Source organism: Citrus sinensis, chromosome 4, assembly GCF_022201045.2.
Source record: "Citrus sinensis cultivar Valencia sweet orange chromosome 4, DVS_A1.0, whole genome shotgun sequence".
In the NCBI taxonomy this organism is placed as follows: domain Eukaryota; kingdom Viridiplantae; phylum Streptophyta; class Magnoliopsida; order Sapindales; family Rutaceae; genus Citrus; species Citrus sinensis.
In genome coordinates, this window is record NC_068559.1 from 1,413,459 (window position 1) to 1,441,025 (window position 27,567).

A 27,567-nucleotide genomic window follows, 5' to 3' on the forward strand; every position below is an offset into this window, starting at 1 on the left:
AAATATGCAATGGCCTTACTAGCAAATCAAACTTATAATAGAAGAGGAGAGGGATGGTGAAGAGAGTGAGCTATCAAACATATACTTTCATTTCTTGAACTCTTACAGTGTTTTTACAAATATATTACACAACCAACTGTAAGAAGAAAAATAAAAAAGATGATACATCAGTGGTAGCCAGGACCTTAAAATTTTTACAGAAATATACCCCATATTATTGTGAAATGACCTGGTTAAATACGGTTAAACTTATGTTCAACCAATCAGGACTAAACATTTGACTTGATGACGATAACCTCTGAGAAATTTTGTGAACCATAATTCACGTAAAGCAGAGGTGAGGATCTTTCAGCATTTTACAACTCCACCAACTCAAGGACGATATGGGAGCCGTTTATCTTATAGTTCCAGTGCCAGCTTCCAGTATCCATCATATTCTGTTCAATAGGATCTAATTGGACCACTAAGCCTGAATTGAAATTAAAATGTAAAGTCATTTTCACTGGGATGTTCAATGATCCAACACTATATGGGAATTATTTGATGAATATAGTATTACACAAAAAGTAATAAAAAACCTGAATTTCCTGAAGTAATCTTCAATTTGTGGCCATCGGGGACTTCAAAGACATGATTGCCCTGCACAAGAACAAAAAGGAACCAAGTAAATGCATTATTCAATGGATGATTAACATTTGCGGCATTTGTTATATAAAAAACCAGTATGCATGCACACTTCTTAGAACGAAAATTGTTGCATTCCTCATTTAAAGATTATGTTAGGGCCTCTCCAAGAAGGTCCTACTTATCAGGCAGACAAATAATAGTAATGTGTATAAGTTATCCCATGCTTTATATTAGCCTGTATCATGTGAATCTAACCTGTAGAGTAACATCGCTAGCCTCAAATTCAGCATTTCCATGCAGGATGACCTTCAATGCCTCAAACCGCTGCACATCATGCTTCCAGTATGTATTGTCTCCACAATCCCAGTCAATTCCTTTATTCAGTACTTTGACATTATTTAATTTACATCTTCCACACCTAGATAAATTAACTCACATATGAACACACAAAATATCGGTGATTGTTATAGAAAATTCTACGTGAGAGAACAAGATATCCTACCTGTATCCATACTGTAATATCGATTCACCATTGTCAGCAATCCTAGTTGAGCCCATCACATTTTCAGCCACAATGATAAGACTGCCGTCAAGCTGAAAAAGAGAACACAGATTAGCATAAATAGGAATGATCTGTCATCACTTAATTCAACAACTAAGCAGAAGGGTATAACCTGAACATTCCTCCACAAAAACTCTGCAACCTCTATTTGTAACTCTGAGCCCTTAGAAACAGAACCTCCTTTAAACTGAAAAAAGGAAGACAATGATATTACACATGTAACCAGTGATTAAACTAAAATTACCACAAAAAACTACAAACACAAAGGGAGAACAAGGAATGCTTTTCAAGAGAGGACATTTACATATAGGGCTTACAAGCTGCATAACAGCAAAAACTTTGTAGAATGCAAGACCAAGAGCCTTAAACATTGGGCAAGTGGGTGGACTAGATATTGAAGATATAAAATGAAATACCATTCACCAAGTAAAGCAGGAAAATTTTATAGACTGGTGATAGGTTTTGAAACAGCCACAATAAATTTACCTTCTGTCTTGTGACCTCCCAAAGTAGGCCAAGGGCAGGATGGAGAAGGATAAGATATGGAGGTCCATCATCAATGTATTTGTCATTACCTTCAATCTTCACAATGTGAGAAAATACTGTCATTTAATATAACTTCAAGAAGATATTATACCAGCAAACTTCCAGAGTCTGCATCAACTGGGATAATGCATCAAGTTAGGGAGATTAAAGAGGATATATACCTCTGGTAATTTAATATGACATTGGCACAGGATATCATAGGCATTCCGCAAGATATCCAAAAACGAACCGTCTGGAGTCTGCAGAAGAGCTGACTTAATCAAAATCAGATACACTGAATTTTATGTCACACTACAAGGTTCAACATTTTGTTCATCACAATTGACCTATAGGCCCTCACCCTCTGGTGGAGGCACCTTGTGAAGGTGTTGGAATCATAGCTTTTTCCAGCAGTCCCATTACAACAGTTTCGAACATTCAAGCACTAAAAGTTCATGGTAAGGAGCAAATGTGCTCCGCAAAACTTAAAAATAATCTTAATGCTAAGAAAAGAAATAACAGGTTCATTTTCAAAATGAAGGAGCTTAGAAAAATGAAAACTATACTGTGATGAATTAAAAAGGTTAAAAGACAACAAACGCATGGTATGTACTACACAAATTATTGACCTATATAATTAGTATTTGACCAATAAAAGGTCCAACTTTAAATCAAGTCCCATTCACCATGAATAACAGAAGACAATATCAGAAAAGCTATAACCTGGTGTAGAGACATGTCTGCACGTTTTCTCTTCTTCTTTGCAGATGATGTCACCCTTCTTCGTTCATTGTAGACCATAAATGTATCAAGATCATCTGTAGACATAAATATCCAGGATGGATTATTTAGTGAAACAAAAGCAAAAGTTGAATAAGATAATTGGAAAATTCAACGTGAAAATATGAATGCATAAAGATCATCTGTAGACATAAATATCCAAGATGGATCATTTAGTGAAACAACAGCAAAAAAAAAAAAAAGATAATTGGGAAATTCAACATGAAAATATGAATAGTCTTATACCTTCCACACCCTTATAACATCTAGATGAATATGTATTCAGAAAATTGTCTGCAATATTTTGCATTGTGCACTCCAGCCTTCCACCAGGGACACTACAAGCGAAAAGACATAAGCACTTGCTGTAACACATCATAACTGTCAACTGATAATATAGCTATATTTAATTACCCAAGGGTATAGTATTTAAAAAAATATATGTTACAACAGGAGTTTTCGCAGAGCTCTAAAGAACTCACACCCATTCAACATTCACCAAACAAAGAAATAGTACCCCATCTACTAATTCAAACCACATATCAACAGAAAACCAAATCTAACTAGATCATGGTATTGGCAAAATGAACAGTTTATACAAAGATAAATGTCATATTGACCTTTAGATTAAGAAAAATCATCAAAATAAATTTGGATTTGACAATTCATTCAAATTTAATGTGTTTAAAATATTCTCAATCTTTCCATGGTAGTCAAAATCACATCAAATAATTGAAGACACGTGTTTTAAGTTACATTGACAAGGAAAACCAAAATCTTGAGGACACACATTTTAAATGAAACTGACAAGGAAAACAACACAAATACGTCTAAAAATATAAAGAAAGAAAATCCAGCCAAATGTTGTTCAACAAATAATGTACCTGTGAGTCTCTCCAAAATTATCCATATACACAATTGGCTTCTTTGTATTTAGCACCATTCCTGGTAAGCTTCTTTCATTTTTGCTTGAACCAACTAACTCTGCAGAAGCCAAATCTACATATAGGATATTTGTATTGGCAGGGAAATCCGTCCGCAAGCTTAAACATAACAAACAAAATTTAAATAGATCATTTTTCAACCTCGAGCTTTAAAAACTAAAACAAAGGAAACTGAAAGATATTAGATCTAACTACCAGGATCTGGAGCAAGATGGCGTGAATAGAAAACAATAGAGATAAAAAGGGGAAAAAATTCGTACTCAAGGACAGCATAAAACCACAAAAGACGAGCATATAAACTCATATAAAAGAACACATATTAATTGGAGAAGACTCGTCTAGCAAATCACTTAATATATCCTAAACCTGTGATAGCAGAAAAATATGTGAGTAATTGAAAATTATCAGATCCTCAAGAGTATTCTTTACAAAAAAATCCCTACGCTCCAAACGACACCTCATGTGAAAGTAAAATCACTAACCCCAATGAATATCTGAGCAATTGTTAAAATTCCATGAGGCTTGAAAAATCCTACGAGCAATTAGATATTCTGTGTTGCAAAACTTTAAATCATGTTGCTTTACAATTTAGAGTATGCAAAAAAATAACATGTGAATAGTAAGCACAAGCAGTCATCTTGATTAAATTAATTTACGGCATGAAAAACATTGAGACATATCAAATAAAAAATACATCTAACACTGCAAGCAAGAAATGGCAGCATACCCATTCGAAGAAAAAGGTCCACGTGTGATTCCAAACTTATCAAACTCAGTGTACTCAATGCAGGATAAACCATATGCCCACTTGCCATCAAGATTCTTTTTCTCAATTAAGACATTTATTCCTTCCGTAGCCCCTGAGCTCCTCTTGCAGGACGCAAACCCCAGTTTCTGTAATACTTCAAATTAGCTATGAGAATACAAGCAAGGTACAGATCAAGGACTCAAATTTCTCATTTACTTTCTGTTTCATGATCCGCTGAAATGACTAAGAGTTTTCCCAGACATGTACAAAGCCATAAAGAGAAGGATTTTGTAATCACAAGATGATATAAAAATACCTTTCCATGATGTAACCCAATCCCTGCCAATGCCAAAAGTGTCAAATCTGTTGCAGCCACAACATTACTGCGTACCCACCAAGTCCACGTCAAGTCCAAAGATTAGCAATTCAAGAAAGTTAAAAACATTCAATATACTAGATATAGCCAACCTGACTTGGCGGACAGTTGCACCTTTTCTCCCATTATCATGAAACCATTTGAAGATTCCTTTGTCGTGAGCAAGTTTCCATATAGCACCATGACCACCTGGTTTGCATACAGGAGCAAACGGTCTCATGACCAGCCATTGCCCATCCTCCGCATCAACAGCAGGAACGAGAGGCTGGCAATTCATACATCATAAATGTTAAATAAGCAATATTCATTAAAGGACATTATTTTAAAGAAATTCTATTTTAGAGATATAATCATAGCTTTTCCTTCTGAAAACCTGTTCAAAAAGTTGGAAACTTGATTGACCTCTTCCAAACCATCTAAGTCTTTCACATAGAGAAGTGATACGTTCGTGGTTGTTCTTCGCTGAACTTGTCATGATGGCAACAGGTGTTATACACTGTTTTCCATACAGCTTGAAGTACAAAAATTCTCTGGCCTTGCAATTTTGAAATAAATGTTATTAGTAAAAACAGAGTTTCAACAGCATAAAAAGAAAATTTTCAGGCTTGAAGAGCAAAGATTTTATACCTGAAGATCTCTAATAAGACCTTCCAATAATGTCCTTCCACAATAAGGAAGCATTGCAGCAGGAAGACATTCACCCGTTTCGTGATCAACAAGACCAAGTCTATCGGCAGAGCCTCCGAGAGGGTAAATTTCTCCTAGCTCTGGCAGACCCTAAGAAGAAATAACTTCTTATTATTCAAGAAACAAAAGATGATATCCTTTCAGTCAACATAAACAAACAAACTTTAGCCACAAACCTCAATTCCCCATAGAGCTGCTTGAGCCGCATACTCCGTGTTCTGAGAAAGATCAAGCCCACTAGGAACATGAATTTCCAAAAATTGGCATTCCATTGATTCATGTACATGCTGTGATTTTGTAGTCTTCCTTTCAAATTTTGATTGAGCAAGAAGCTCCAGCACCTCCACCTGATATCTGTAGCATGTCATTTACATTACATTCACAAGGAAGTTGAAATGAATGTTTGAATAAATAGAATAATTGCAATTTATTTTTTTTGGGAGGAGGGGGGGGGGGGGGGAGGGGGGGGATTTAACTAACCCAATAATGCCACCAACGCAATCATAAAACTGCTCAATTTCAGCCAAAGTCTTCAGCAACTTATTCAAGTCTTTAACTTGCTCAATTTCCAAAACGGCATCTTTTGCTTCACTATTTCTGCCATTAACGTCCAATCTGTCAATGAATTCCACCAATGCGTAAAGCGCGCTTTTAATATCACTCCTCGCTTCGCTCTCTACATATTCAGGCTCCAAATTCAGCACGTGCTCTTGCCCCGCAGCAATTACGCACTTTATTAAAAACAACTGGTCTAAATTCAGGGAAGCCAAAACCCTAGCGAAGTAGTTGCTATGTTTATCGTTAAAGAAGTTTTTAAGGCGGGAATCGGAGTCGAGAACTGAGAGCTTGTGGCTTAGAGATTGCGAAACGGCGAGTCTCGAGCGGAGTTTCTTAAGGCGGGAGATTTCTTGGTGGAAATTGAAGTCAGGTGGGGGTGGCGCGTACTCTACAGGCGCGGTAGAGACGCGCGTGATACTTTGGTGTTGTTGCGACGAGGAGGAGGAGGACGAGGCGGCAGAGTATGAAGAAGAAAAGGAAAGGAGAGGTTTTCTTTTGAAGTGGAGAGAATGTAAGGAGTGAAACGGTGTAGTTTTGGAAGTGAAGGAGAAGAGCAAGCGGTGCCGATGGTGGTTGTTTTGATGAAGAATTGGGGTCGTGGAAGACATTTTCTTTTAGTGAGAGGAGGAGAAGAAGAAGAGGGGGGGGGGGGGGAGGGGGGGGGGGGTTGGGTTTAAGAAGGAAAATAAAATAAGATACAAACAAATTAAAAATGAAAAATGGAGGGATAAGACAAGATGCTGGAAGGATATACCGAGGCTGAACAGATGGACTTAAAAGAGAGAGAGAGACGACAAGAAAAAGAGAGGGAGATTTTTTTTTTTTTTTACCCGCTTTTAACTGTCAAAGAGTCCACACAACTGTGTGTTCCGTTTGTTGTTAGGGTGCGTTGTTGTGCTAGAAGAGAATTTGGAACCTGATCTCTGGTGTTTTGTTTTCGGGCTAGGATTGGTCGGCTGCGTGTCGTGTATGCTGACTTGGCATGCTACTGGGGGATTGTTCGTTAGTGTCAAAACAGTCATTATTTGGGCCAGCGACTTCATGGGAGCACTTGGTCTAACGGGCTCGATTGGGCCAGATTCATATTGGGCAAAACAAAATTCAGTTTTGAATAAATTTTATCGGAGTGGTGCCATACTAGGATCAATTGTTACCCAGTTGAAATTATACAGAAAATAATTATCTTGCTGTGTCATCAGAAACGCTGAAAAGACCCAATGTTCGTATTTTAATTGCAAAGAGAACATTCATTATCTTGCACAATCTTTCGTTCCGCTACAAAAATGGTATAGTGTTTTTGGTTCCGCCCTACACTATCACATCATCAGCTATGAAACTTGAACAAAAACAATCCTACTGTTAGTTTAAAAACTACAATTTTGTCCAAAAATACCCAGCATAGAACCTAACATAGAAGCTAACCTAACACATATGTACCTTTCCTGGTAAAATCAACAAAATCAGGGAATGTTTTAAATCTAGTAAATCAGAAATGCTTTGATCGGGAAGTTAAATCAGATGCTTTGATCGGGAAGTTTTAGGCTTGAAATGCGTTAACCCTGAGGGCAGTTTAATAAAATAAGAAGCCAACCATATTCACTTTCTAAGTTGATGACTTACTGGACTATACAGGTTTCTGCATTTTAAAGTTTCAAGATTCCTGCTAACTGATCTTCCAGACTAAGCCTGAAATAGTAGCTGTTCCAATTCTTGTCCAAACTCCTCATCACCACCTTGCTCATCATCCTTCACTTGCAGCTGTCTCTGTTCTGCTGCTGGCGGCTGCTGGTCCATTCGAGTTTGTTGATAAAACAATTCTCTTTGTACATTCCAGTTCTCAGTGATCTTCTCCACTACGTCTCCCATCAATTCCTGATCATCTACTATATGCTTAACATTTTGAACATCCACCACCTCACTAGCCTCTTTAACAAGAAATTAATTTGAAACAAAGATATAAGGATATTGTTAGATGATTGACAAAATAGAAAGATAAATAACAGAATTTGCAATGCCAATATTCAGGCAGTGAAAGTGAAACCATTCTGATGTGATTGGGGAGCAAGTGCAGGGCAAGAGAAAGTCAGAAATCATGCCTTAACAGTAAATATTTATGTTGAAGGCTGCACTAGGTGTTGGTGATTTCCTGAACTACGTTGACAATAATCAGATTAATTATGAATCATCATATTCATCCATGCACACAATTCGTAAACAAATGTTAATAAATCTTGGTTTCCAAGTATTTTATTTCTTCCTCTAAAGAAGAGGTCAGAGATAATTGTCACAAGATTCCAAAACTGGAAAACAATAGAATGTCTAATTTCATGGTATTAACATATAGCATGCATTTGCATATCATCTGTCCAGACGTTTTGTAACTGCCACCTAGGAAATAAACAAAAGAAAAAGCAAGAAAGAAATTTACCTTGAATGGCTTGTTTCTTAGCCTCTGCATATTCTGTTGACATTTTCTGGAGCACATTGAGATCAACTTCCATGCCCTAGTTTGAGGGTCACAAGAATGGATATCAACTATAGTTTTACTGTCAGAGTACATAAAAATTTTCCCAAGAGTGCCATAGACTTCCATTCATGAGGAGTTATTTAACTTACCAAGTCCATGTGGATAAAGTGCTCAATTCGAGTGCTGGCAAATAATCTGTAAGTCAAAGGAAGCAAATCGCAAGGAGTTAGTAAAGTCAATTTACAAAATGATAACATATATATAATCAATATTTTGACACATACTTCTCATATGCAACAGAAGGTTATATAAATTTAAAATTAATATTTTGACACGTACTTCTCATATGCAACTTGTACACGAGCATTTTGCAAGCCAGTGAGCTGGTTCACTGTCTCAGTAATGGAGCTTTCATTTAAGTCTACAAATCCAAATAGAAAATTTTTCTTTTCTAGCATCCTTTTCACTAGAGCAGGTACAACTCTTATATCCTTATTTTTTGCCTCAACAACAAGCTCTTTAAGCTTCTTCAACTCTCCTGTTAGTTAAATAGAAATAAGAGAAGAATAAAAACCGAGAGAAGTATGCACTAATCATCATGCCAAATTACATCACGCTATCCTAATCATCCCTCATAATCATTTGACACCTATTACATGTAAATAACAAATAGGTAGTATAGGACTAATTTGTGTTTCATCTAACCAAAATTCACATTTATAATTTACATTTAACTTGTCAAACAAAAGGCATAAGAATGCCACAATCTATTTCCCAAACAAGTCAGCTTAATACTGTGCTATGGTACACTGGCATCATCAAAATAGAGTTAATTAAAATATCAAGCTTGGATTGAAAATGTACCTAAAGAGATGTAGATATGAAATGGGGGTTTAAATGGTTGAGTCTCATATAGGCAATAAAGGCAATATAATCCACCTAGTCTGCGTGATAAAGAATCATTACTGACCATGTGACCTGCATATGAGGAGAAGAGATTAGGGCTGGCGGAGACAGAAAATAAAATTAATCGAGAACGGGAATTTCAACTCTCAAAAGATTTTTAAAACTTCATAATAATGCTTACAATAGTATCATGTTTAGGGCACAATTTTCAGAGTTCTCAATTAATAGGTGCATATAGTAAGATCACAAAACATCTAAACCTGTAGGATGTGGAGCTGCAAGAAAGGAAGAGCAATATATAATACATTCAAGTAACAAAATTTAACTGCAGATAAGACACATCACAAAGATTTAAAGAATCAAAATATAACAAAGCTTACGAGTTGTATGGGCGTACAAAGATTGCATGAAAAAGGATAAATTGGTAGAAGGGCTTGCTTCATAAATGTATGTGAACTTTCTGGACAGCCACACTCTCTTCATATCAGCCAAAGTTCTCAATTCGTCCTGTGAGTCACAAAAAATCCCAAATATTAGAACAATTATAGTCTCTTAAAGAAGAAAAATAATAAAAAAATAAAAAATTAAAGGCACCTGAGCAAATTCATCTATGAGCTCATCAATGTCCTGCTTAAACGGAGAAAGATCCATTGCTTTTAATGGGATTTTGGGAGTGTGATTGCGAAAACTTGGGTTTTTAAATTTCCGTTATTAGGGTTCTAAGATTCTGCGACCGAAAGGGTGAGGGCCAATTTTGGAATAAAATTTGATTTGAGAGCTACAAATAATAATGTACGCGCGGCAACGCCAATCCTGCAGTGAGAAGATGAGCGCTAAGGTGAATTTTCTTGTCATCTCAATCTGCTTCTGCATCTTTGTTTAGGCTACTGGATCAAAAGCCCAATACTCTAAGCATTAATACATTGGGCCAATGCTTATGTGATTTTAAAGAGCAATGCTTTCTACACCCCTTTAATATCCTTATATCCCCCTTCTGTTGTTACAGAGGACAAAAATGAATTTAATCAAATTAAATTATCTTTACAAATCACGGTCTAACTATTTTTAAGCTTAACATATCATACAGCTAATTTCGTTGATAAAATTAAAGTAGTTTTCAAACAATGAAGAAACGGACTGTCTAACAAAAATAATTTTATTTATGAAAAATGTGTTTAAAAAATTTACTCTAAATGATAGTGATTTAATTAAAATTCTATTGTAATTGTTTAAAAAGAGAGAGAGAGAAAGAGAGATTGGGGTTTCTTGAGAGTTTAAAAAGGGTGTTAGAAGCTCTGCTTTATTTTAAAATGTGTTGTCTAATGTTAAATTAATATCATAAAGTTAATTAATTTGATAAACATCAGATTAATTCATTTTTGATCGATTGATCTAAGTAGAAATGGATTTCCTCAATTGAATTGGTCAGTTTTTTTTCCCTGTCTTTAAAATGAAACGAATGTTTTGAGTCCCCTCTAAGGGGAATAAGGGAATTTACATAATATTAAAAAAAGAAAAAAAGAAATGGATTTAATTTTGAAAAGTATTGCCAATTTCTTTTTAAATTGTTATAATCTATAGATATCTATTGTAATTTAAGGTCTATTGATTTTCTTATTTTTTAATAAAAATAAAAAGGGTAGCCAGAGCTCAAATTTATTTTTTAACTCCTTTATCTTCTCCAAGATTCGAATCCAAACAACTAGTTAAATAAAACTACTTAAAACTCACTCATACGTTAAAAGTAAAATTTAAGTCTATAGATAGCCTAGAGTTTTACCAAAATTAAATCTACTCCAAGTCTATGAAAGCTACCTCGGTAATTTTTTCCTATTAACAACATCTGAGCAGAAATCTAATCCTATTCTATATTTTATAAAAGGATTTAAAAAAAAAAAAAAAAAACTGCATAAGGGCTCAACCTGGAGTCCTCATTGTTAAGGGCACCAACCCATTCATGGGGGACAAGCCCAAACGCAACAGCGAAGCACTACGGAATTGGAAATGGAAAATTTGATTGATTTCGCTTTGTCAAAGAATACGGGACGTTCATCATACCCATTTAGTGATTTATGCAACCTTATTTTGGATTCTGAAATTAAACACTTTCAAATTCGAGAGACAACTGGAATTCAAGTCATGGGCATGTTCCCTATTGACTGGACTGGAGGAGGTGAAGGTCATTTGCCGACACACCCAAAAAAAGAAAAAAGCTTACTTCATTTGGAATCACTTTTTCGCACTGTATTCACTTGTCTAAGGTTAGCAGCATTCACAGAAATTGAGATTAAAAACTGGGCATATTACATGTAGAAAGAATGTTCATTACACATTTCAATTTCAAAGAGAGGAGAAATTCAAAGATTGGAAGCTTTATTTTCTTTTTAAGGATGGCATTGTCAACAATTAACCATGTAGTCCACATTGCGTTGAAATTGAGCATGAAATTATTGACCAAAATCTCTCCCTCTCTCTCTCTTTCTTTCTTTAATTTCCTCCTTGCACAAAATATAAGAACAAACTTGTCAAGTAACTAATGATGATTAAGTATGCGAACGACCAAGAAATTTTAGGCCTTTGTTCCCTAAATTCTATCCTTCATGATGGTAAATCAAGATGAGATTGACCTCATGTACATTCGCTGGCATTATAAATATTCCCATCATTATGTTTATGATCCACTTCTAATTTAGTTTGAATTATTTAGCTTCCACAACAAAATTAACTCCATTTTTTCATAGGCCATTATGGGGAATAAGCAGTTCAAATTATTCAATGGAATCCCTAGAATATATAGGACTAGCGTGTAGAAATAATTAAAACACAATTGTTCTTCAAAATCTATTGCCTGAAAATGGAAATTTCATATGCATATATATGGGGTACAATAACTCTAAAGTCAGACAATCTCCCAAGAATTTATTTAGTGATCAAGGTTCCTTATTGTTAATCATTTTGGCATTTGTTTAAATAAAACATACAGTTTTTATCTTTTAATCTCTGAAGTCAGCAATAAGATCTTTAAACAAAACTTAATTATCTCCCTGCTAAATTGTCTTCTAATTTTTATTTTATATTTTTAGGGTTTTTTTTTTTCTAAAAAAAAAAAGGAAACAAGAAGATTCGAAGAAAGTGCCTAAAGCACTTCAAAGTAAAAACAAACAAGGAAAATTATGAGTTTGGCTCAAAACATGTTAAGACACAGAGAAGTGAGAGACCAAATGTATATATTCAGCAAATATTCTTGACAACTGCGATGTTATATTTGAAATTAAGAACTTTAATTAATTATTACCTGCGGAGAAAAAGAATGGCAGAAATGGGCAATCAAGACACTTGTGGGAGGTTACTTTTTGAATCTATTAAAAGGTCCATTAATTATACTCAATTGATATGATGATATATATCTTAAGTATTGGATTTTCATGCAAGCTAATATATTCATATGATTTTATCCTACAATATCCAAGACGATAGGATTAGAAAGAGATTAAGTTTTGGATTTTCATGCAACATTTTCTGACAAAAACATATAAGAAAAAGATTTATTTGTGTTAGTGTAAGACATAGATCTTGTTTCCCCATTTTCTGACAAAAACATAAAAGAAAAAAAAAATTAATTTCTTCTTGTTGAAAATTTCTGGCTAGAATTACGTACAACTAACTAGAACACAAGAAACCTTTTAATTCATGAAACTGACCAATGTTCAGTACATTTCTAGTAATGCTAAATCTGTTCATCATATTTATATATACACACACATCGATATTCAACAATTGCATATAAAAAACAATGAAATATACATCGATATTCAACAATTGCATATACAAAACAATGAAAAACACATTAATTAATATGTAATTTTATTACCTTAATATAAGCTGTGAACATGACACTGATCATCGCAGAACAAGTACTTCAAGATCTCACTTAGAATAATATTGTCTCATTCATAAAGTGAGATCCAGAGTACTTGCGGATGCCGCCTTCTTGTCTTTCTTCTTCAATCTGCTTAGCTTTGAGGGTGAAGATGAAGACAGAGAAAGACACAAGCTACTCTCAACTTCATCACGACCATCATCATCAATTTTGTTTGGTTTTATTTTCAAAGATAAATTCAAATCCAGGTCATCACATTCTGAATCCCAATTCTTCTTCCTTTTCAGCTTATTGCTTCCAAATTTTTGATCCATTAATGGCCAGCTATTGCAACCGCATGAGCTGCCGTCATTCACAGGCTTTTTTTCATCTTTTGCATTTTCCTGTACATGGGTTTTGAGGTTGGGTTCAATTGATGAGATTGGCCTGCTTGGCTTGAATCTTTGAAAGAACTCACTCTCTTCAAAAGTTTGATATGTTTTGCTGGTATCTTGTTCAATGGAATCACGTTTAAGTGATTTCTTATCTTGGCTGCTAAGAAGTCTCTTAGCTACTGCAGCATAAAGGCCATGTTTGGCTCTATCAAACATTGCATTTTCACCCGTATTAAGGCCATAACTTCGATCCCTCTGCCCTCTCCAAGAAGCTTTATCATCGAACCTTAAAGTGGAAAAATTCCTTTGATTGAAATGTGGAATCATGGGAAGCTGGCTGAAGTTACAAATCCGGTGATCGCCGCCACCGCCGCCGCCGCCTCCCAGTAAAAGCCCTGGTTCTGTCAAATGAAGGTGTGATGGCAATCCTTCAACCCTAAAAACAAACAAAACCCTAATATTTGCAGGAGTGATGGGTGACAGAGAAAATAAATGAAAATACCTTGATTAGGGTCATCAATCTTCTTGTTCCTGTACATCTAACATCAAATGAAACCAGAATAGTCAGCTAGCAAAATAATCAAACTATATATATATATTTTGTGATTATTGAATTTCATCTGAAATTTTTTCGAAGACGAAAGCACCTGAAGATGACTCTTCACGTGGGAGATGCTAAGGCCTTTGATGTTCATAAACTGAAGAACCAACTTAGGTGTTGCTCCTGCAATAATTAACAAATTAAATTAAATTAAATCGCAATCATTAGTAATTAATTCCTCTTTCAACTAAGCAACTCTTGATCTTATAATATTGAATTTGATTATGTACGATGATGAGCACTCACTGTCTTGTCCTCCTAGTCTTTCTACAGCTTGGACAAAGCAAAGATGAAGCTCAGGAGTCCAGCGTAGCCGTGGCGTCTTGGAGCGATTGTACTGCCTCGTAGATCCAGAACTTGCGGCCTTGTTTTGATCATTGACAGTCTCTTCAATGGAGCTGTTGCTTGAACTCTCTCCTTTTATCGACTTGCAATAAATATTTGGATCACTTGTACCAATTTTGTTTGAATGGTTTGTCTTCTTAGAATGATCAGAAGTACTATGATCAGTACTTCCTTTCATCTTCCTGTATAATTGGCTATAATTCTCCTCCCCAGTTTCTAATAGAGCGTTATATATAAGTGTGGGCATCTATTCATTCTTCTTCCCCTCCCTCAGACCAAGCACGCACTTGCAGTACCTAAATGTGCAACAAAAGGAATCGATAATTTTAAACCCTAGCCCTTGACGGATGGAGGATATTTCTCTCTACATGCATGATGCACTATGCATACATGAATGCGCATATTAACCTGAAGAGAATGGTACTGATGAAAGAAATTTTGCTTTGATTGATATCGATAGCGTATACAACACGGTCTAATAACTCAATAGTTTGATGAATTGATGTTGAGGGAAAAACAAAAAAACAAAAAAAATTATGAGTCAAGCTGACCGTTTGTAAACGTTTATGCGAAATTCTAAATTTACATATCTTTATTAAATATATAAGCATGGCTGATTATTACAAATTATTCGAATTTGCATGGCATTTTTAAAGCCCTCCAAAACAAAGGCGGATATATCATGTGGTTTTAATTAAGAGAAAAATGGTTGAAAATTAAACCCTTAATTTTAGATTGAGCAAATATTTTATGTTAGATCAAAGGTTATATATTTAGTCAGTGAGAACATGAGGATCGAGGGGTTAGGTAAAGAAAATTATTTGAAACTTTTAGCCCTCAACCTTTCCATGATAAATTCAAGCTCGAGTGACCAGCACCTAAAGAAAATTACTTGAGAAAGAGCATGTAATTAGATATGATGATTTTTAACATAAACATACATTGACTTAATATTATTGGGTTACTGTATATGCCTGATGCTGTACCTCCAATGTTGTGATTTCTTTCGATAATTAGGTCTAAGTTCAAATTAGAAGACTAGAATGCATGTGCATTGCATACCCAAATGAAGCGGAAGCTGTTCTTGTTGCTGGCCTGTCAGCCATTCACAGGAATTCACACAAACAAATTAAAGAAAAATGAAAAATATATATATATATATATACACCCAAGACCCACTGCGTTTCCGTCGAGAATCACGGATCTGTCTTTCGTCGCTATTTGAACTTTTGAAGACTCTTTATCAATCCAACGTCAACACACACTCTCTCTCTCTCTGGGCTCTTTACTGTCACATAATAAGATTAGCGATGTATGTTCGATCAGTCCTCATATTCCCATGCTGATTGATCAATCAAGCTGGCCTCTCGCAATCTTTAACCCGGACCCCACGTTATGAAAACACGAAAAGGGCAAGCTTCTCACATCCTGATTGGTCTTTGAGTGGGCCACCTAACAACCAAAGAAGAACGAACGTGCGAGGAATTTAAGCCCTTTCGATGTCGATCATCATCATCACCACCACCACAACAGTAGTCATTACATTAGTCAATAAGTCAGCCAGCCTCACCTGTGTTTTTTATTCTCCGCCCTCCAGGCAAAATCTAAGAAATTTTTTTAATACGATGTGTCAGATATGCCCTTGGGCTTCGAGTACATTGTTATTTTGTCTATTTATTTTTAATTTATTATTCACTATCATTTCTTTCAGTTTACATCCCTTTGTTTTGGATCAAGGGAAAAAAAAATTAATAGACCATTATTAGTGCCTGTTACAACTAATGAAGCGTCACCACTAACCATCTAAAAAGAAGAATTTACCATCAAGTCACTGTGATAAACTTTTATTTGGTTATTATAAGATTAACGTGATATAGATCAAATATTAATATTGAATTCAATATAAATGTTGTGTCATGTGTCTCATTGTTCCACATCTTGACATATTTGTATACAAATTGTCACCTCTAATTGAATATTTGAATCTATGAATCTAATTATTCGAAGGTTGGCAGATTCGAAGGTTGGCACAATCTTTACCCATGAATTCAGCATTCAAAGTTTCTAACTAGCAACAGAAGAAATTTAGGAGGAAAATTAAATTGAATAATCTTTAGTTTTCATTCACGAGCGATAACTTTGAGCCAAGGTTGGCATATTTATTAATGTCAACAAGAATTCTACACACGTGTAATCTCACACGAGTTAGTGGATTTCACATGCAACTTTACATTAATACACATATATCAGATAACCACAAACAGAAAGGTTTTCACTTTTCTTGGCTCAAAAGAAACTGCTCGCATCACGGGCATCTTGAGGGAAACGAGAAATCACAGCCGTCCAAGAAATGCTTTAGCTATATCAACTATCATTTGAGAATTCACTGGTAACTTGTAGCCACTAATGTGGGGGGAGTAATAATTAATTCCATTTGCTTACACCCCGACCATTTGCTCCTCGTTCAAACCCCAAAGTTTTACATTACACTTTTCAATTTTCCCCATCGTTGAATTTAAAGTTTTTGTGGACTACATTGATTCTCATTTGAAAATTTTACAGATTATCTTAACAAAAATTAACACGTTTGTTATGATTTTATTGATTAGTCTGACAGAATCAATCATACCTACGACTATCTCTAATTTTTCCATCACAATAATACTATACTTACATATACAGCTTTATATCCCAAATGATATGTCCACGAAGCAAAAATTATCATATGCTAGGTAGATGCTATTGATATTACTCTCCATAATTAATGTAATGCTCATACTCTATTTACTCATAATAACAAATTATATATCACGTTAATTGAACTGTACCCTAATTACGTGCGTACAGCATTTGCACATTTCAATTGGAAGAACAGACAAGAGTTGCGAGCAAATGGCCAAGCGTGTGGGTCGGTAAGTATGAGCTAAGTAGCCTGTGAAGATCATTAAAGAAAAGGTTTAAGCTGACAGATTCCGGCCTCACGCGCACAGCCTGTGAGTCAACCCTTAAATGTTCTGTGTTTTTTGTTTTCTTTAATGTGATTTTTATATTGTGCCTTAGAATACGTGAACCAATTAATGCGGATGTCTGTCTTTTCATCGGTACTTTCAAAACATATGAATACACATCATCACATCATCATCCCTTGTTTAAGTAGCCATGCATTTGCATGTCAAACCATAACCATAAGCACAAAAATATAACCACCATGCAACAGGAAACTCTTGATGCTATGGTAATATGACAACAAGAGAATCTAAGATGCACGATGGGTGAGAAATTCTTGTCCTTAGCAGCTGAGGAATTCCAAGCCTTTAAATTTCTAAATTAAGATAAAACATTTGTTCTTCTAACCAAGAAATTTTAAGTAATACGCAGAGACAATAACAACTCCCCGTGGGACTTCTAATCAACTGTACCCACCATTTATAATTCTAGTTTGACGTTTACAAGTCTGGATTAAGAAAGCTTCAGCTGTTAAGAGTCACAACTGCTCCCAAATAGTTTACCATATTTTTGGCATTGTATAAGGAATATTAAATATTGCAGTCCTACTTACGCTACAGAAACTTTCCACAAGTATCAACTCCCTAACAATAATTGAGCAAAGCCTCAAATCAACAAGATAAATATTATACAATTATATAAAATAGTACAGAGAGTAGAGTAATGCGAGCAGTCACCCCAAACTTATGATAAAATTTGAACCCAAATGATGTGGCAGTCCGCATTTGGAGGGTAAAATATTGAATGTTACACAAAATTATCACTCACTCAACAGATGCTGCATCACATAACACTTCGTATGGAATATGATGTTAGGGTGGTTAGCATTACTGGTCCGCCACATACAAATGATTGATAATAAAAAACAAGATAATGTCGCAATGATATAATGGGGTCACATTAGATTGTATAGATAATTTGTACGTGTAGTGTTATTCTATAACTACATGACTGAGGATAAAGAAACGTATAACGCAGTAGCTATGCTGACAATTTCACATGAACCAAGAGCTTTTAATACCAGCATCACTATGGTTAAAAGATTCATCAGTCACACATAAAACTAATCCGGGACTACCACAAGTGGAACAACTCTAACAACAAAATGCTGCACATTACCAGAGTTATTTCTTTGGGTAACAATTTTATACAATTTATCTGAAAAGTGAAAAAAGTAGAAATATTCAGATCGAATTATGGAAGTGATAGCTATTCATTAATTTACAACTTAATTAATTGATATGTAACAATCACATAAAACTGTATGCACGAAGTGAATGGAATAAAGAGTTAAAAAAATGCATTTTAATTTCACAGGTAGTTTCAGCATCCTTTTCAAGCACGATGTGTGCCCCCACAAATGAGACACGTTACCTGTCATTTATAATTCAATGGCATAGAAAGAATATCATTTCACAATTGCAATACAGTGTGACAGTGGAAATAGTGAGTATTAAAACATTGATTGCAACGTTGGGGGCTGAATGCTGCATTTTTAATTATATCTTTCTCTTTTATTGGCATTGTAAAATCTGAACTACTTCACAAAACACCAACCAGATATACGAACTTTGTGCATGATGAAGTATATTAAGCCAATTTTGCCCAACCCCCTACCTGAAAAAAATGAGTATATTAAGCCAATTTTCATGCTCTATGGCCTTCTGATCCATCAGCTTTTGTAAGGTAGGTCTTGTGGGTGTCTCAGGGAAAAAAAAAAAGATGTAGGTCTTGTGGGTGTATCAGGAGCAAAAAGGTAGATCTTCTGGGCATTTAATTATTTTCCATTAACTCTCACATTTAAAGGGAATAGGGATAAACTATTAACTGAACACATACTAAGAAACTGTAGTGAAGATTTGAGGAAAATATAAATAAATGAAACATGTTATTTTGAGCATTCAGTCATAATACCAACTCACAATGAAGTATGATTTCCTTTTGGAAATTAGACCATTCAAAAGTTTTGTCAAACACCCTGAAAAAAGGGGCCAACACACTTATCCAATATCTGAGATACCACATTATTGCCTCTACCTTCATGCATCATAAACTATCATTCTTTCTGGACTTCCTGTCTAAATATAAAAGTACATTTCAAAGAAGAAACCAATTGCTGTCTCCATTTACGTATCCAGGCCCAGCCACAAAAAGGTGAAATTACCGAACAGCCAAAACAACAGAAAAACTCAAAATACCTGAAATTGATAGGCTTTGTGTCAAACTCAAGAGGTTGCCAGACATCAGATATCAATCCAAAAGAGCTTAAATCCTATAACGGGGCAGATAAGCTAATCTGGATGCCATTTTTCCCATGGTCATGACTGGACTTTTTCAGTATGCGGCAATAGTTCACCTAACAACACAATAAAGCTTGTCAACTTAAGGATATAAGACCTTAATCTTGTTAAAATAAATAGTAAAATAACTACTCTTATAGAAAAAGGGAAAGGGAAATTCCTTGTGGTTGCACTCATGCAAATAGAATGATCTATTAATTGAATTGGATCTTTCCCAATTATAGAGTTACATGTTTGCAAATATCACTTATGGATAATGACCCACAAAGTAAAAATCAAACATTTCCCTTAACAGTTCTTGATTAAGGAAGTATAGGACCTCCTTTTCTTCTGAAATGAATTAACTTTTAATCGTTTTAAGACAGTGTTCAATCATAATTATTTTTCAAAGAAAAATCTGGTCCTGAAGAACTCTAAATACTGAGGCCAAGATACCTTCAGATCCTTGATTGATAATGCATCACATATCTTTCCTCAATCTTACAACCACCCAGATCAAAGCATCATATGTTGCTTAAATTCCATAAACTTAACAGAACAGATAACTCACCTCCAGGCGGAATAGGTTTGTCGGAAAAACAATCCCAGCTCCAACAGAACTTCGAGTTGACTCCAAAAACTTTGGCAAAGAGAAATTCCGGTATTCATTCTCTGTCAACTTGGCAACGTTCCCAGCACATGCAAAAAGATGTCCATGAATTCCTTTTTCTCTAAACCACCTCAATGGAAGATCAAAAGAAAGATCTGCAAAGGCTGAAACAGCAAGGTCTCCTCCAAGAAAATCCCTTTCAGAAGCATCAGCATTCTCATCAGAGGAATCGCCTCTAACTTGCCTTCTTGGCTCTGCAGGGCCCAATCCCCTTGTCTTAAACCCCCACAATGCCGATGGCCCTCCCAAAGAGCAAATTGGCGATAAATTACCACCCAAGAAGAATCTCTCAGGCAAAGATGTAGACATCCTCAAGAAATCTCTTCCAATTGGAAGAACAACACCACTAGATATCCCGAAATTTAGTGCAGTACGATAAAATCCAAATGGAACAGCAAAACGAAGATCAAACTCCTGTTACAGTAATAGGCAAAAGAACTAAAAAGGTTCAGTCAAAATAATGATCGACCAAATACAATCCATACAAGGACATATCATTCATTTAGGAAAATATGAAGTTGTATGCACATGCATGAATGCCCACGCATACACACACAATGGATAAAAGCAGAGCCAAGTCTGATCCCATGAGCAGCCTGTCACATTACTGATGAGCAGTATCCTGTATAACCTGGGGTTCTAGCGCAAACAATGTGATGATAGACTTTTGTGACCAAAAATACAGGATGGAAAAGGAAAAGAATCACTAAAATGGCCTGATTTTCTCTTTTTTACTCTCTAGGATTTTATTCTCCTAACTACCTAATAAAATTACTAGATCGTGAAACAAAGCAATTTCAAAATAATAATCACAGGAACCACAATGCAGTCATTTGCATGTGGAAGGGTTAATACATGTAATCTAAATGAAGCACACTGGGGTTCAAAAGTAAACCATAGTGATTTTCATTCTAAATCATAAATTAACAAAGCCAAAGCAATTTCTTCTAAGTAGAACAACAAAAATATCAGAGATATGATAGAAAGAAAGTCACAACCACACTGTCAAATCATAATGTATGCATCAACGATACTACACAAGTTAAAAATTTTTAAAAAAAAAAGAAAAAAGAAAACAACAACAATAACAAAGTAAGTGTAACAAAAGAACAACAATAGCAGAACACTTAAAGTGTAACAAAAGAACAACAATGGCAGAACACTTACTACATAATGCAAAGGAAAATAGCAGGAACGAGCACAAGAATCAAACCTGGCGCAGAAACCGTAAGCATCGACTGTCAGGTGCAAGGCCACCAATTTGAGTGGTAGAAACAAAAGCATATCCTCGAGTTGGCCGCAGAGGAGAGTTTCTCTTGTCAAACTTAAATGTATACTTTAAAGAAGAAAGGAAATCGTGTCCAAGCTGCCTCCTAACAGTATTGGATGACATATGTGATGGATCTGTTAAAGTTCGCCATGCAAGGTTGTATACCAAGTCATGATGCCTGATTGAAAATAAGCCGAGAGAGAGTCCCAGTGATTGCTCTTTGTAAGATGAAAATTTCAGCCAGTCTTGTGATTGCAGAAATACTCGCGCTGTCATAGGAGTTACCAGACCTTTAAATCTTGGTAGATACACACCAGCACTAACCTCAGCAGATCGGTCAAAGCCATATGCCAAAGAGGCATCCCACAGATCCCCATAACCAAAACCATTTTTATACTTGAGTGATCCTTCAACTGTTGAAGATTTAGCCTACAAAAAAATTATTTATATTAAGAAAACATTGAAGCAATAGCTGGCTCATAAGCAATCATTGGTCATTAAGGATCAAAGCATACCAATTATTTAAACAGACAAGCTATAAGCAAAAAACTTAGATATTTTGTCTCAGATAATTGTTCAATGCAACACATTTTCCACTTTCATTTAATCAAAATTTCTCACAAAATGCAACAATTCAAGTATCGAAATGCAACTTTCATAAGGAAGTTCTTAGGATTCTCATCAATTAAACACGCAATGAGCTTCATTCATAACCTAGTGAAAACTCCCAAAAACAAAACCCCAATAACCAGCTATTTCAATACTTTTTATCCTAAAACAAACACAAAATAAGCAAAATGCGCTACTTGTATATACCTCCCCCTTGGTGTAAGTTCCGATTTGACCGGAAAGTGGAGTCTTAGTCTCAACGACCTGGATGATCACATTCGACGTTCCCGGCAGCTCTGGCGGTCCAGAGTCGAGCGTTATCTCGACCGAATCAAAGCACTCGAGCTCTCGCAATTTGTAATTGATAATATTCGCGGCCTGGATAATCTCTTGCATTGTAGTCGCATTCCTAATCGCATCCAATTCGGCTTCGATTAAGCTGTCCTTCGTCTTCGTGTTGCCTTTCACGATGACGTCGTGGACGCGCAGTGGAACGGGGCCGTTCCGTATCCGCCGAAACAGATTCTCAATCTTCGGCCTGTCCACTCGTAATTTCCTTTGCGGCTGGGCCGCGTCGGAGTCTTCTTCAAGATCATCGTCGTCTTCTTCTTCTAAAACGTCGTCGTCTTCTTCTTCCTCTTCTTCTATTTCGTCTAAGTTAGGATTAAGTGCATCGGGTTTTTGTTCCGGGCCGGGTATTCCGCCTGCGTTAGCCATTGAGAGGGGCGCGCTAATTTAGTTGGGAAACCACTAAGGAGTGAAACGGTGGGATTTCGAGTGGAACTTGATTTTTAAGAGTGAGAGAGACGAGGTCTTTGCATTTGACAACAACTGCCCTTTTTGGTGTGGCTCGTACGAAAAGAATTTTTTGAGGACTATATTGATATATTATTAGTGATTTGGGAGTTGAGACTGTAATTGATATATAAGTGATTTAGGGTGGAAATGTTTTTGAGATTGTTTTTGACTTTTTTGGGAAGTTAAAAAATAATTTTAAAAAATTAAAAGTTAGTTTTAATATTTAGTAAAGTTTTAGAAAGATCACTTTTAGTTAATAAATTTTATTTATATTATATTCAGTTTAGTTATTTATATTTTTACAGTAATTTAATAATAAAATTTATTAGTTATGTACGATTATTTTTAAAACTTAAATTATTTTTAAAAATAAATTTTATCAATGTTTAATTAATTGTCTTTGCAGTTGATTATTTTTATAACACATGTAATAACAATTATTTTTAAAATGATAACATTACCAAAGCAGTCCTATGTCTTATAACAAATTTTGAAAAATAGTTGTTTTTCAAAGTTCTACACTTATTACAAACTCTATATATATATATTATCACATGTATTATAAAAAACTAAAATGGTCTTTATTTAATTAAAAATAAATCAAAGAAATTTAAAGAGATTAATATTATTATCAATAATATTGAGATAAAAAATAAATTAAATAAAATTAATATTTGTATTCTTACAATAATTTGATACTAAAATTTATTAAACATATACGATTACTTTATATAGAGTAATTTACATGACATTTTAGGTAATTTTTTAAAAATATAAAGATTATCTTTGTGATGATTTTCTTTTATATTTTTCTTCGAAAAGAGGGACTGCAATGTCAAATACCCAACACAAATTAAAAAAGAAAGGTACTAAAAACAAATTGAAAAACAAGTGATAAAAATCAGTCAACGACGATCGTCGATCAACGCAAAAAAGGATGGAGGGTCATGATTGGATTTACAGGCTCGCATAGGCAAACTTTCCCCAAGTAAGCGCCAACCTACACGAATTCAAAATCAAGTCACTCAGACCGTAGTTTCAGGTCCAGTTCCAAACTCGCCATCTTCGAACAGCGTCTCTCTCCAAAACCATGGCCAAATCCGACGCCGTTTATGATACTTTCTTCTCTTCATTGATACAAGACATCAAATCTTACTCCGGCACCGACCCTCTTCTCCCTTGGCTCCAGTAATATTCAATCCATACGACGTCGTTTCATTTATGTCTTCGCCTCAAATTTATTGAATTTTAACTTAACATTTACGATTTTAATGTCTATGAAATTTTGATTCATTTTTTTTGCTTTTATATTTGTGGATTTAACATGTTATTAATAGAGGGATAAAAAAGATGAAGGACTCATTGCCTTCTAAGCTGTTAAAGGAGAAGCTGCCTCGCTTTCTGCAAAAATGCGCTCAGACATTTGAATCCGATCGCCGTTATCGAAACGACATGCGTTATCTTCGCATTTGGTTACATTTGGTAACTTTACTGATCTACCCTTTTGCTCTCTTAAATTATTTCTGCTATATTACGTTTGTATCGCGGCTAAAGTGTTATAAACAGCCAATTTCATTTGACAGCTAATGTTTAGATGCTATGTAATCACTGGATTAAAAGTCACGGTACCTTAATCCAGAACAATACCATTTTTGTCTTTAAGGCAAAATTTAGCAGTCATGATAATTTGCAATTTTAATTTTATTTGCTTTGTTGTGTGTGCTTGTTGACATTGATTAGATGGACTTCGTGGATGATCCAAGAGTGATGTTGAGAACAATGGAGGTGAATCACATTGGTACAAAGCGGTCTTTGTTCTATCAAGCGTATGCTTTATATTATGAGAAGATGAAGAAATTTGAGGAGGCTGAGAAAATGTACCATCTGGGCGTGCAAAAGTAAGTTTGTGTTGTATCTCTGCAAATGTTCATGCGATTGGTAAACATGTAGAGCTGGCTCAATAAATGTATTTTGATACTAGAATTCTGAACCAGCGAAAATTAGTTTTAATAGAAATAAGATAAACAAATTATTTAGAGATGTCATTATTTATGTACTTTGTTGAAGTATTTAAATGTATTTTGAAATTTGTCTAGCTCTGTTATTCTTGTATCAACTGTTGAACAGCCTTGCAGAGCCTGCCGATGAGTTGCAGAAATCTTATGAGCAATTCCTTCATCGCATGGAGAGGCACAATAAGAAGAGAATCCAGGTAATGTACAGTTTTCATCCATAGTGTAAATTAGTACATTATTTGTTATCTAATTATGGGTAGATATCTTGCAGCAGCAGGAGCGGAAAACTTCTAGAAAGCCTCTGTCTGCAAGGAGCATCCCTTTCCATTACAATGAGAATGAACAAAAGAGTGAATACATAGGCAGAGTTGACCATAAAAATGCTGAAATCAAGAAGATATCGAGGGAAAGCTCCCAGAATGTGAAGCAACTAATGCAAGCTAACCATGTTAAGCTTTCGGCGACGACGTCTAATATTGGATCAGGTGATATGAAAGAGGAACATATTGGTAACACGGGAAGTATTAATATATCCAAGCAGCAAACAACTGCTAAAATAGAAGCCCATGAACCTAGAATATCTGCTGGTGATGAGACAGTTGTGGTGAAGTTTGTTGATACTGCTATTGTTGGGAAAACTGAAGCAGAAGATGCATGCCATCATGGTTTGGTGGATCCTACAATAAACATGAAGGAGGCCATAAATGCCATTAACAGCATGTTTAGAGAGCCTCTAGATACAGCAAAAAATGGAAGAAGATCACACAGAAAACAAAATGAAGAAAATCTTGGTGTGCAAAATGGGTTTGAGGTGTTCATCGATGAAGATTTTGATAAAGGAACTGAGAGTAAAGAAAAAAAAGGAGTTTCGCTTGAGCAGCATAGTGGAGCTCAAATTTGCCAGCCTCAGCAAGAACAGTTCAAAATATTTGATGATGATGAAGACAGTCATGAGAATGGAGCAAGAAATTATGACAAAGAGAACTTCGAGCAGATTGATGATCAACATTTGTCCCAGGGCTCCAGTTCATCTGCCACATTTTTAAATGGTTTTGTGTTTCTCCGTCCAAGTGATCTTCCTTCTGAAAATTCTGATGATATGGATGCAGAGAGATCACCTCGAGTAAAGCTTAGAGAGGATACAGTTGTTCATAGGTTTGTTGGTTCCACTATCTTGGATGAGCCAGAGGTGGAAAATGTCTGCCACCATGGCTTAGTGGACCCCACAATCAACTTGAAGGAGGCGATGGAAGATATTAATAACATGTTCGGCAAGCCAATGGATTTTGTTAGGGCGAAGAGACCCAAGAAGCAGGAGAAAGCAGCAGTTAGAAATCAGGATCCTGGTGGGTTTTCAATACTTCCTGATGACGACTTGAAACCTCAACATCCGGCTCCACCAAAGCCATCCAGCAAATCAAGAGATTCTGATTTGCTTGAGCCAACTATGTGTACAAAGGAAGCCATGGATGAGATAAATAAGATGTTCGGAATGCCTTTGTAACTTCTAGGGAAAAGGGTGAGTTCTACTTCTGCTAGCAAAGTTACATCTTGGTAGTTGATATATATATAATTGATTTGGCTGTCATCTTGATATGCTTAATGAACTTGAAATAAAGATTTTTGAGAAGATGCCTCTTTGCTTTCCTGCTTCTTATGAAAATATTAAACTTCTATTTCTCTGTCTTAATGTTGCAATGAGTTGTACTCTTAGAATACATTGTGAGACAAATAACTTAAAAGGAAAATAAAAGAGGCTTAAAATCACTGCTGCGAGGAAGCAAAATTCAATTTAATAAAGAAAAAGAACAAGATAACAGCAGAACTTACTAGGCATTGTTACATCAGCAGAAAGTGAAACAAACCAGGATTGAAATTTAAAACAAAGATCAATCAAGGGTTAAGGAAAATTTTAAGTAAATTTAGTAGTGAATTGTAGGACAATCAGCTGGACGGAAAGCCAAGGGGCCAGCAGCATAGATAACAGCTTCATAGTTCCTTCCCATCAATTTTTTCTTTTCGTAGCGAAGTGGGGCACCGTACATTCCGTAGTTAAGATTGGACAGGAGGCTGCAATTTTCAAGAGGAGATGAAACAAGTTTAACCAGGCATGATTGGAGGGGATGTTCCAATAAATAATGGCTCATCTTGAAGCCTTCAAGTTCGGCAAAGAAGTAGCCGTTGCCATCTGTTTCAAAAGCCTTGTAGTAACTGACTTGATCTCTTTGGTTTTTGCAGATGACACTGACTTTAGCTGAAGGGATTGGCTCAGCATCGGACAAAGACCATGTTCCAAAATTTTTGCAGCTCTGGCAGTAGACCATGCCTTCAACAACCACATCAACTTTCTTCTCCGCTGCTGGGGCATACTCATTATCGGCGAAGGCAGTGAAGGCCAATTGAAGAAGCAAGAGTGATGAGATGACAATTGTGAGATTGTTGCTTGCCATTTTTTTGAAAGCTGCCTGAAATGAAGAGGGTATATATAGTTTGTTGTTGTACGCTAATTTTTTTTTTTTTTTTTTTTTTTAAGTTTCGAT

At 35.5% G+C, this 27,567-nt stretch overlaps 6 protein-coding genes across 8 annotated transcripts; 1 reads left to right on the forward strand and 5 right to left on the reverse strand.

Moving 5' to 3' along the window:
* Positions 1-71: 71 nt before the first annotated feature.
* Positions 72-6,468, reverse strand: LOC102621707 (UTP--glucose-1-phosphate uridylyltransferase 3, chloroplastic). The gene is made up of 17 exons (XM_006486225.4): positions 5,730-6,468; positions 5,426-5,603; positions 5,190-5,339; positions 4,936-5,097; positions 4,655-4,827; positions 4,503-4,569; positions 4,166-4,332; positions 3,379-3,537; positions 2,741-2,832; positions 2,438-2,532; positions 1,897-1,974; positions 1,676-1,771; positions 1,302-1,376; positions 1,130-1,221; positions 883-1,045; positions 579-639; positions 72-469 (listed from the first exon to the last, which is right to left on the reverse strand). The coding sequence occupies exons 1-17, from the start codon at positions 6,413-6,415 to the stop codon at positions 357-359; spliced, it is 2,607 nt and encodes an 868-aa protein (XP_006486288.1). The 5' UTR covers positions 6,416-6,468; the 3' UTR covers positions 72-356.
* Positions 6,469-7,303: 835 nt separating this feature from the next.
* Positions 7,304-10,014, reverse strand: LOC102621221 (uncharacterized). Of its 2 annotated transcripts, none has more exons than XM_006486224.4 (7): positions 9,775-10,014; positions 9,578-9,687; positions 9,139-9,252; positions 8,614-8,812; positions 8,424-8,469; positions 8,236-8,311; positions 7,304-7,732 (listed from the first exon to the last, which is right to left on the reverse strand). In XM_006486224.4, the coding sequence occupies exons 2-7, from the start codon at positions 9,621-9,623 to the stop codon at positions 7,488-7,490; spliced, it is 726 nt and encodes a 241-aa protein (XP_006486287.1). In that variant the 5' UTR covers positions 9,624-9,687; positions 9,775-10,014; the 3' UTR covers positions 7,304-7,487. The 2 variants fall into 2 exon arrangements, with proteins under 2 accessions (XP_006486287.1, XP_006486286.1); XM_006486223.4 differs by having other exon boundaries at positions 9,561-9,687; positions 9,775-10,013.
* A 2,769-nt stretch (positions 10,015-12,783) lies between these two features.
* Positions 12,784-14,882, reverse strand: LOC102620939 (uncharacterized). Its single transcript, XM_006486222.4, has 4 exons — positions 14,282-14,882; positions 14,082-14,158; positions 13,937-13,973; positions 12,784-13,835 (listed from the first exon to the last, which is right to left on the reverse strand). Exons 1-4 carry the CDS (start codon positions 14,625-14,627, stop codon positions 13,132-13,134), a joined length of 1,164 nt encoding a protein of 387 aa, XP_006486285.1. The 5' UTR covers positions 14,628-14,882; the 3' UTR covers positions 12,784-13,131.
* A 4,373-nt stretch (positions 14,883-19,255) lies between these two features.
* Positions 19,256-23,078, reverse strand: LOC102620586 (uncharacterized). 2 transcript variants are annotated; one of them, XR_371475.4, is made up of 5 exons: positions 22,422-23,078; positions 21,549-22,034; positions 20,237-20,749; positions 19,585-19,742; positions 19,256-19,464 (listed from the first exon to the last, which is right to left on the reverse strand). XR_371475.4 is itself a non-coding variant. In XM_006486221.4 (4 exons), exons 1-4 carry the CDS (start codon positions 22,929-22,931, stop codon positions 19,659-19,661), a joined length of 1,593 nt encoding a protein of 530 aa, XP_006486284.1. In that variant the 5' UTR covers positions 22,932-23,078; the 3' UTR covers positions 19,256-19,658. The 2 variants fall into 2 exon arrangements, 1 of the variants encoding a protein (XP_006486284.1); XM_006486221.4 differs by having other exon boundaries at positions 19,256-19,742.
* Positions 23,079-23,942: 864 nt separating this feature from the next.
* On the forward strand, positions 23,943-27,407 carry LOC102620294 (uncharacterized). The gene is made up of 6 exons (XM_015532654.3): positions 23,943-24,200; positions 24,350-24,494; positions 24,753-24,910; positions 25,140-25,224; positions 25,299-26,546; positions 27,266-27,407. Exons 1-5 carry the CDS (start codon positions 24,103-24,105, stop codon positions 26,529-26,531), a joined length of 1,719 nt encoding a protein of 572 aa, XP_015388140.1. The 5' UTR covers positions 23,943-24,102; the 3' UTR covers positions 26,532-26,546; positions 27,266-27,407.
* Positions 26,799-27,477, reverse strand: LOC102615938 (hypothetical protein). The gene has a single exon (XM_006486463.4). The coding sequence runs from the start codon at positions 27,475-27,477 to the stop codon at positions 26,950-26,952; it is 528 nt and encodes a 175-aa protein (XP_006486526.1). The 3' UTR covers positions 26,799-26,949.
* Positions 27,478-27,567: the final 90 nt, after the last annotated feature.

What these genes read in the sequence shown, in the direction of transcription:
- LOC102620939 (XM_006486222.4), bottom strand. Translation starts at nt 14,627, where the DNA reads ATGCCCACACTTATATATAACGCTCTATTAGAAACTGGGGAGGAGAAT. An exon ending in ACGTGAAGAGTCATCTTCAG is followed by an intron (nt 13,974 to 14,081) that starts GTGCTTTCGTCT and finishes ATTTGATGTTAG; the next exon opens with ATGTACAGGAACAAGAAGAT. An exon ending in GATTGATGACCCTAATCAAG is followed by an intron (nt 13,836 to 13,936) that starts GTATTTTCATTT and finishes TTCATTTGACAG; the next exon opens with AACCAGGGCTTTTACTGGGA.
- LOC102621707 (XM_006486225.4), bottom strand. Translation starts at nt 6,415, where the DNA reads ATGTCTTCCACGACCCCAATTCTTCATCAAAACAACCACCATCGGCAC. An exon ending in GGACCTTTTTCTTCGAATGG is followed by an intron (nt 3,538 to 4,165) that starts GTATGCTGCCAT and finishes GTTATGTTTAAG; the next exon opens with CTTGCGGACGGATTTCCCTG. An exon ending in AATTTTGGAGAGACTCACAG is followed by an intron (nt 2,833 to 3,378) that starts GTACATTATTTG and finishes TTTCGCTTGTAG; the next exon opens with TGTCCCTGGTGGAAGGCTGG.
- LOC102620294 (XM_015532654.3), top strand. Translation starts at nt 24,103, where the DNA reads ATGGCCAAATCCGACGCCGTTTATGATACTTTCTTCTCTTCATTGATA. An exon ending in CCTCTTCTCCCTTGGCTCCA is followed by an intron (nt 24,201 to 24,349) that starts GTAATATTCAAT and finishes TGTTATTAATAG; the next exon opens with AGGGATAAAAAAGATGAAGG. An exon ending in TACCATCTGGGCGTGCAAAA is followed by an intron (nt 24,911 to 25,139) that starts GTAAGTTTGTGT and finishes ACTGTTGAACAG; the next exon opens with CCTTGCAGAGCCTGCCGATG.
- LOC102621221 (XM_006486223.4), bottom strand. Translation starts at nt 9,831, where the DNA reads ATGGATCTTTCTCCGTTTAAGCAGGACATTGATGAGCTCATAGATGAA. An exon ending in TTTGTACGCCCATACAACTC is followed by an intron (nt 9,253 to 9,560) that starts GTAAGCTTTGTT and finishes CCTCATATGCAG; the next exon opens with GTCACATGGTCAGTAATGAT. An exon ending in TCATATCTACATCTCTTTAG is followed by an intron (nt 8,813 to 9,138) that starts GTACATTTTCAA and finishes TTTAACTAACAG; the next exon opens with GAGAGTTGAAGAAGCTTAAA.
- LOC102615938 (XM_006486463.4), bottom strand. Translation starts at nt 27,477, where the DNA reads ATGGCAAGCAACAATCTCACAATTGTCATCTCATCACTCTTGCTTCTT.
- LOC102620586 (XM_006486221.4), bottom strand. Translation starts at nt 22,931, where the DNA reads ATGGCTAACGCAGGCGGAATACCCGGCCCGGAACAAAAACCCGATGCA. An exon ending in GAACTTACACCAAGGGGGAG is followed by an intron (nt 22,035 to 22,421) that starts GTATATACAAGT and finishes ATTTTTTTGTAG; the next exon opens with GCTAAATCTTCAACAGTTGA. An exon ending in CAAACCTATTCCGCCTGGAG is followed by an intron (nt 19,743 to 20,236) that starts GTGAGTTATCTG and finishes TTGTGTTGTTAG; the next exon opens with GTGAACTATTGCCGCATACT.